The 9,061-nt window shown below is 38.9% G+C and overlaps 1 protein-coding gene across 3 annotated transcripts in view; it reads right to left on the bottom strand.

Moving 5' to 3' along the window:
• Positions 1-763: 763 nt before the first annotated feature.
• The window catches only part of MAT1A (methionine adenosyltransferase 1A), a 35,243-nt gene continuing 26,945 nt past the window's right edge, over positions 764-9,061 (bottom strand). For all 3 annotated transcript variants that reach the window (XM_032191449.1, XM_032191450.1, XM_032191448.1), the window contains 6 exons: positions 7,685-7,797; positions 6,008-6,151; positions 5,089-5,307; positions 2,737-2,919; positions 2,096-2,229; positions 764-1,519 (listed from right to left, as the gene is read on the bottom strand). In XM_032191449.1, coding sequence (XP_032047340.1) covers positions 1,417-1,519; positions 2,096-2,229; positions 2,737-2,919; positions 5,089-5,307; positions 6,008-6,151; positions 7,685-7,797 — 896 coding nt within the window. In that variant the 3' untranslated portion in view covers positions 764-1,416. The remainder of the gene's footprint in view (positions 1,520-2,095; positions 2,230-2,736; positions 2,920-5,088; positions 5,308-6,007; positions 6,152-7,684; positions 7,798-9,061) is intronic.

Below are 9,061 nucleotides of genomic sequence, written 5' to 3'. Positions count from 1 at the left end.
GGCAGCTTTTCTTTATTGCTCATCAGCCAGGCATTCTCCACCTCAACGTCTGTGTTGGTGCCACTATACAAAGACATTGAATATGGAGAGAAATGTGGGGTGGCAGGACTTCAGCGTAGAGGCACTACCAGAAGCACTGCTTAAACCATAAAGCTAGGGTTAAGTCACCTAACTAACCCACCATATACACTGCTTATCCAAAGCTGGTAAGAGGCGAGGCATCGCCATCTCCAGCAGGAGTGAGTGTGCTGGTACCAGGACGGTGCAGCCAAGCATGGGCACGAAACGGGGACATAGCTTCTGCAAAGACTTCCTCTGCTGTAGGGGGACACACGGCCATCTAGTGGCTAGTTCTTCAGTGAGAGACTGCTGGACAGGGCAGTGGTCCAAATTTTAACCTCACAATCTACTTTTTTTCCAATGTTTTTGCAATTATTTCTATCACATTATTTTATATCTAAATCACATAAAACCTGGTAATCGATACAATAACCATAACCTAACATTTGGGAGTAAAAACTAAGGGAGAGAATACTGTCAAGTGCAAACATATGAATTAAAAATCAAATACGTTTTCACCAAGTTTCTATTAATCAGAAGGACTACACAGTTATCACATGTAGTGAAAAATGACTTTGTATCACAACTCCAAAACATACTATAATTCATTTTTGTTACTAAACAACACCCTTACAGGGGTAAAAGAGGCTATGTGGAGCCAACCATTATAGTGTAACATTAAAAACATAGACCAAAGGAGGTATAAATGGTAGGAAAGAGCATTTTATTGTATGATTGCTTTATAGGAGAACACATGTTTCAAAAACACAGGTAATTGAAACACAACAGTAACAGCAAATACCCAGTGAGGAGTATTTAAATATTATATATATGTTAACATCTTCTACAGACGAGGCCGAGACACTGTTATGTGATATCCAGCCTTCTCCCATCAAAGCAACCCCCAGTTGCATGCAATGCTAACTCCAGTAAGGAAATTGGACCCCAGAATTTTCCATTGTCTAATTAGAAGCAAGAGATCTGCTGACCCTTAGTCAGAGTTGGGAAAGTCATCCTTTCCTTTGCCCACAAAAAGTTTGAGGCTCAGCCATTGGTTTGAGTACCTGAGTCACATTTTGCCTTTATCAAAAGAACCAACAGAGCAGCAATAACAAGTAAACAACATTTTGTTGTCTTATGCTGATTAAAAGGACTCTGTCTTTGATAGCTTAGATAATGAAAGACACTGAGGGTTAAAAAAAAAATCAATTTCCAAGAAAATATCCTTTTCTTTCTCTCCATTTAAAATCTAAAATTCCATTCCTTGAATACAAAGCTGTCAGATTTCAATTTTGGGAGCATCCTCATATTAGTGGACTTCTCTTCCTTGGTGTTTTTAAACAGAGAGAGCAAGTGTCAAAATACAAGTTTTTTAGGCACTTCCCATGAGAACTCGTTTCTTCCAAAGTGACCATAACATGCAGTTTTCTGGTAAATGGGCTTTTTTAGGTCTAAATCCCTGTGAATATTAAAAAAGAAAAGAAAATTCTTCACATTATGATAATCGTGGTATTTAACAATAAAATCCTGATGTTGATACCCATTTCACGCCCTTCATCTAGGAGGCATTTCTGGAGATGCAAACACACCGGTAAACATGCTCAAATATGAATTATAAAACTGACAACAAAACTTAAACATTAAGTACTTTAGGGCTACAAAAATTATGAGTTTTAATGGAAAAGAAGTATCTCTATTTCCTTTCATAAAACAACACATATTTCTTTTTAACAGCAAGGTTTAAATTCTTGGGATAAAAAAATTATTCATTTCAATTGCGTAGACTATATAAGGCCAAAGGCTGAAAGCATGTGAAACTGGAAAACAAATGTCACCCTTAAAAATATGGCACACTGATGGATCCATAAAAACTATCAACTCCAAAGTCTGACAAAAAGTCTCTTTTGTAGTGCATAGAACATTTTAATGCTAGCTTAGGAGGCTACTTATTAAATTGTAACATCGAATGGTTTTGCAAGTACTCAGTTCTAAGATGTGATCGCGAAGATATTTATGTATATATGTGTTTCCATACCTGACAATGACTCCAGGCCGAAGATCAAAGTTTTTGTGCACAATGTCCAGGAGTTCTTTCTCTGTTCTTTGTGAAGTTCCATAAGTGAATAGTGAAATGGACAGTGGTTGAGCTACTCCTATGGCATAAGACACCTACAGCAAAAATACAATGCAATTATAAAGTATGGCACTTTGGTGGGCAAGAGAATACAAGAGAACAAAGCACTCATTCCTGAGCCTTCTGAGGAAACTGAAGGCCTCTGCTTCCTGTCCTGTAATTGTATAATCTGTATTTGTAGGGAAGAAAAAAAAAAAAGAGAAACCTTTGAAAAAACTGAGGTCTCTGGACAAATTTCTTTTTCATTACCTAGTCATCCCATGTTCATGACAGTAAGTGTCAGAGCGTTAAGGGCTCAGGAAATGTCTGGAAAACCTGCCGATAAAATGAAAGCTAGGTGACACATTCCAGCTTCAGGGAGCAGATAGGCTGTTAGCCACATTACAGTGGTCTTGAACCAAGCACACTGATGTCTTTCTTTCTCCAGCCCCAATCCAACTGCAAGACAACTTCAAGTACAGTGCCTTGTATGACATTTGCTCAAGGTAAAGCTGAAAATGACCTATCTTTTGGAGAAAAGCAACATCCAGAACAAAACATACCTGAACCAGAACACGGCGACAGAGCCCAGCTTTCACAAGGGACTTGGCCACCCAACGGGCTGCATATGCTGCTGATCGGTCCACCTTTGTATAGTCTTTTCCAGAAAAGGCACCACCTCCGTGGGCTCCCCAGCCACCGTAAGTATCCACAATGATCTTTCTACCAGTAACACCAGCGTCACCCTAATTCAGTAAAAGAATTAGGCCGTTTTACAATCCACTTTATTATAACTCTCAAGACTACACAGCCCTCTGAAGACTATGCATGTGTAAGTTCGCCACTTACGGATTGTTCTGGGATAGCTGAAGGACTTAACTTCTCAATGAACTCCTACAGTGGCTATAACTGCTCTTTAAAGTCAGATTCGTAAAATAAGCCATACTTTACTGGTGTTTGGTAGCCAACCAAAGAGCTTTACACCTAGAAAGCTAGAGCATTCGGTGCCTGCTTCAAAAATATGGGAACACTATGGGATCCTCAGTCTAAATGCAATCCATCTACCACAAACAAACAAAATACAGGATATTGCTACCAAAATACATGCCATAAATGAACCACTGAGACACTTTATGTTGGGTTAAAACAAATAGATGAGGCTTTCATTTCTTTTGGCCAAAATCTGAAGTAGGGTGAATATCAAGTCTTTCCCTTTAATTTAAGGTATGCCAGTGCTACCTTATACACCACTACGTGGAGGCTAGCACTCAGCACTTCTGGTGCGGTATCACTACAGAGACTGTCATACAAGTATATGCTAAAAACACATTTCCAGCTTCAAAATATTTACACTCTTATGCAAACGATACAGAACAGGTATGGAGTAAACGCCGTTAAAGGTAATTGAGAAGTAAACATTAGAACAGATACTTATATACAAAAATTGTAAGACATTAAATAGGGAAACACAGACAACCTTTTGGCTGCCTGCGCAGCTATCTTGCTTGCTCCTTATAAGTATTTGATATTTTCATTCAATCTAGGTTAGCTGATCACTACCTGACTAATTATCTGACCCCTTATTTAATAAATTCTAAGTGTTCTGGTGTGAATGGAAACATAGTCTAATTTAACATTCAGTTCCCACTGCTGTGGGCAGGTTTGAAATTCCCTTTCTATACAATATCATGCCAGTAAAATTCAGCTGCTGGAATGTTTGCATAGCAAACACAGGAGGAAAGCCAAGGTTTTCCTTAGAAAGACCGAGTACATACACAGACTAAAACCTTTGGCACTGTTTGTCCCACTCTGCTAAGAAAACAGCGAGATGAAAATCTGAATTGCAGATAGCTGAGCTTGCCTAAAAGACCCTGTCCTCCTGCGCTTCTGCTGCTTGACTCAACCCTTAATTTCTGACTATGGCACAGACAGGTGTGGTGGGAACACCTTGTGTGCCCTTATGACTTGACAGCAAAAGTGAGTGAGAGGAAGAGAAATGGACAGCTGAAAAGAAAAAAAGCACACTTCCGTTTAAAGGGGCTGAAGAGCACACATAAATTGTGTGGAAGTCACTTCTGTAATAAGTTGTGATGTCCTTATACTACCAGCAGGTGTTGCTTTTGGGAAAACAGTGATAGCAGCAAAATGACTGACTATGGAACAGCCAGAATTCAAGGGGCCACTATGCTTGGAAACATAAGGTGAAAATCCCCAAGTGAAGTACGCATCTTCCTTAGATGAATGAGGCTGCAATTTAAGACAGCCTTCCATAGCTTGCTTTATTAAAAATAACACTTAGCTGTACTCAGAAAGTTCATGACATAACAGACAAGGAAACAAACAGTAATTTTCTGATTGCTGCAACACATCGTAAATTGTGCAAGTCCAGTGATGATAGTGGCTGTAAGGCCATGGATACACAGGCAGATTGACCCACACTAAGTAAACTTATCCCAGGCTTTAAAAGCTGCAAAGATACACTGCAACATGTCTGCATTTGTACATGCAAACATAAGCCATACAGTTCCACCACAAGAGTAGGAAAGGTATTGCTGGTTGACTTACGGGTAATTATACTATATTTTACAATGTGTGCAGTTTAGGTCACACCTCAAAGCCTTGCATTTTTTAGTGGTTGCAGTTCAGTGCACAGCTGAAGAATTTCGTATGTGTAGCCTTTTGCTCGGCATGCAGCTATGATTGCCACAGGTTGATTTTCTAGAAGTTACAGCTCAAGTTTGGCTATCCATTTGACCATAGTCTAGACTACCAATGACACACAAACTTATAGTGATACGCTGGTTGCTTCTCACAATTTAGGACTGATGTGCCAGATGGGCTGACCATTTCTGTTAAGGCACACACCCACTGACAATAACAAGCTGATACAAACAACAAAATAATATGATACAAACCTGAGGTCCTCCAATAACAAAACGTCCACTAGGCTGAAGGTGATAAATAGTTCTCTCATCCAAGTATTTTGCAGGGACCACGGCTTGAATTACACGATCCTTCAGGGTTTTGCGCATGTTCTCCAGCGAAATGGTTTCATCATGTTGTACAGATATCACAATGGTATGAACGCGCACTGGGATGACTGCTCCATTCTGCTGGATATACTGCACAGTGACCTGAATAGAGCAGGGAGAAGGGGGAAGAAAAAGCCACCCACTGTTACTATGAATTGTAGCTACTTATACATCAAACCTCATGCTATGCTATTCCAATAGAAGAACTGCAACAGATTGTCAATATTGATATTATAATGACCACTGCTCACCTGGGGATGAACCCTTCTTCTTTATTCTTCATTTATGCAGTGGTGAGGAAGAAAAGAGTTGATATTGACAATTTGGTTTCCTATGAAACTGTCCACAATGCACCTTTTGGTTGAGATTCCTAGCTACACTGCCAAGCCTCAAAAATTTACATTCTTAGTGCTTCTTCAAAAAAGGCCAGTCTAAAGCCCTAAATACAAATAAAACCTTCAAATTTCCTGTTACTTTTTCAACCAGCACCGAGCATTCAGATCTAAAGGGTTTAATGTTCCCTCATCCGTATATGGCTAATGCATCTAACACTCTGATACAGGTTAACCATTTTCCAACAGTCGAAGAGACTATTGTAAGTCTGCAAGTTCTTCATCTGCTACTTGTAGCTTTTACAGTAGCAATCCTGATACTCCAACCACCACTGATTTTTTCCATTAAGACCATATAACATTTTGCAAAAGTAAAAAGTGATAGTTTTCAATGACTTGGACTATCCATAAATGATTGGATTTCTACTCTGCTGGTAAAAGAGAGAAACCAGAATGACAGCAATATTTACCTGTGTCTTAGAGTCAGGCCTCAGCCAAGGAAGCTCTCCGTTGCGCCTCAGCTCTGCTAACCTGGCATTCAGTTTATGAGCAAGAATAATTGTTAGAGGCATACATTCCTCTGTCTCGTCCGTTGCATAGCCAAACATCAAACCCTACAGGAGGAGAAGAGATACTTCAATTACTGTTAAAAAGCACTACAACTAAAGGCAAGGAGATTTCATCTGAAACAAAAAGTAAACAGTACCCTCGGGTTTACTTTCTACTCTTTACATTACAGTCCAAGAAGCCTAAACTGGGATCAGGCTCCAACATGCTACAGTGTAATGAGAAACAAACCGCATTCCAGTAATTTTTTACTGAGGGCCTGAAAATTTCCATGTTGGGCAAGCAATGTGGACAAAGACTGAGAGGTGTCTGTGAAAAAAGTTTCCTCAAGAAAAGATCTGTTTGAGCAAAACAATATCAGGGCTATTCTGTCATGCAAAAGGTGTTCTTCCTGGTCTGGAAAGGTTGTAGAGGCAGAGGCTTTCATGTATGAATACTGCCACTAACTTCTACTGCAGCTCACATCTGACATTTCAGTGGGATAGAATTTGGATGTTGCTTAAAAGAGGTACTACTCAACAGTTAAGGTTCCTGCCCGAGATTTGCAATACCGCATGCTTCTAGTCCCAGCTTCTACTATTATGCGGTCACATTCCCTGCATCACATTCTCATCTGTTAGGCAGTTAGTAGCATTTTCTGTCTCCTCACCCAGCACATGCGGTGATATAAAAATAATAAAGCGAGGTAGCTATTCAACAGGAAGGGAGACCATGAAAGCGCCAAAAAATGTCAGGTGTCTTTTCATCTTCTGTAGCTTTATGTCCCTGTGACAGCATAAAAACATTTTAATCTAGTCCTCAAGGGTTATTTGAACAATATTAGCTTGGCTCCTGGACTCTGATATGGTTCTCAACAGCATTGTTATAAATTACATATTACTACTAATGATACCTACTGTAAATGTTAAACTCATTCATACAGACATCGGTCAGATTATGGAGTTTTTATGTTAGCATCTTTCTCTTGGGAACACACAGTAATTATCTACGTGTGTTATTTCGCTCACAGAAACACAGATTGGACAGCCTTAATTATGTGGAACACCTACCATAATAAAACAGATCTCTGCCTCTGGGAAATAAAGAAGAATTAAAAGTACTCTGGCATATTTGCCTTCATTGTACTAATGCTGCAGACAGTTGAAGCATCGCTTAATTTTTTGCTGTGTAAAATCTCAAGAGCTTTGTGAAAGTGGAAAGATCTTTTGTTTATTCCATTGTACACAACAAACCAGGCTGCAAGATTAATAGTCTAAGGAATCTAAAACTCCTTAACAAACACACGAAAAACATAAGCAAAAAAAAAAATTGCTAATTTCTGAAGGACACAATCTGAGCTAGTACAAACTGACAGAGCTCTCCTGACTTCTGTGGAGTACCATGACAAACACCAGTTAAAAGCCTGCCCTCAAACAACTTCTGACTGTTTTAATAAAGATATGTTTCTTATTCTGGACTAGCCCAAGATGGATGTGTGCAAATCTTCAGATGGGCTATGTTTTTGAAAACTGGGCAATGAGTTGGGGTAAGTTCTTTACATTCAAACAGCTTTAATGTTTTAGATATGATGTCATGTCTACCTGATCTCCAGCACCAACATCTTCTTCATCCCTGTGTAGATGAACACCCTGGGCAATATCGGGTGACTGCTGTTCCAGTGCCACTAAAACATTACAAGTCTTGTAGTCAAAGCCTATTTAGAAAAAAGAATAGTGGCAAATTATTTTCTTCTGTTACAATTGAGGAAAGTAACATGTAACCACACAACACAATTTTCATTCTGAAGGATACCACATTCAGAATTCACAACCTAACTACTGTTTCTTGTTACATTTTTGTCAATACAATGCTTTCATTCTTCTGAGGAGGTGATACGGTATATAGGGTCACCTTTATTGATTGTTTCTGTTTGTTTTCTCTTGCTTTGGCACCCTATTGCCAAGCCAACTCGGGTTAGGAAATGCTAACTGGAGAAAACTAGTTTTTTAAAAAATTGACTATTTGGGAGTCTGTGCTAAATAAACAATGTTGAAAACCTTTTTTTATAAATTCTTATGAGCTGATGTTAACCTCTAACTGAGGGATCTGCTCCCTGATACACTATTTGTAATACATGTAGAGTATGTACCTAAATCTCTTGTGGGAATTTGTGTGAGAGCCATAGACAGAGGAAAAAAAAATTGAGTCTCACAGCAAATCTGAAAGTAGGAAATTACTCCACATTAATTTCAAAGACCACAAGGAAGATTTTAAAAATAAAATCACAGACTTGCATATGATTGTGGCAAAATTTTCCACCTTTCCCTAGGTATATTAAGAGTAATTTGCATCTCTCCAAATCCAGCATTTTCTAAACCTGTACCTACTGCTAACTGTTACCCACACTCATGTTCATCCAATGAATACACATCCATATGCATATGATCCATTTGAAGAATCCTCACCACCCTCTTTTAAATAGGCTAAATAGAGAAGTAAACAGTATGTCTGTGTGCAATTGGTTTACCCTTTTGTGTACTTCTGCATAGCAGGTGTTATTTACAGGGTCACTGCATCTGCCATTATCATTAGGCTGTTTGGGTAAAAATCAGTTTTACAAACTACTAAATATGACAATACATTCTGGAAGCCCTGCCGCTATGTCATAATAGAGGTAATTTCCAGATGTGTTGCTATACTATTCTCCCACTACATTCTCCCTGGAAATTTGATAGCTATTGAAGGATTGCAGGAAACAACTGTTTTTAAATAAAAACCCTTAAAAAATGTAATTATTGTTAACAGCATCTTTGGAATACCCGTAGTGTATAAAGAGATACATGGCAAATCAGATGGTGGAATGAGTCTGGTATATAAATCATTTTGTCTTTTCTGTCATTTATACGACACACAAACCTGACCTGGACTGCTCAGCCTAGGAGTTTGCTCAGAGCTAATAGAGCACCTTGTACAGCGAG

Source organism: Aythya fuligula, chromosome 7 (genome assembly GCF_009819795.1).
Source record: "Aythya fuligula isolate bAytFul2 chromosome 7, bAytFul2.pri, whole genome shotgun sequence".
NCBI lineage: Eukaryota > Metazoa > Chordata > Aves > Anseriformes > Anatidae > Aythya > Aythya fuligula.
The sequence above is the reverse complement of the archived record's forward strand: the minus strand, read 5'-3'. Positions and strand labels throughout refer to the sequence as shown.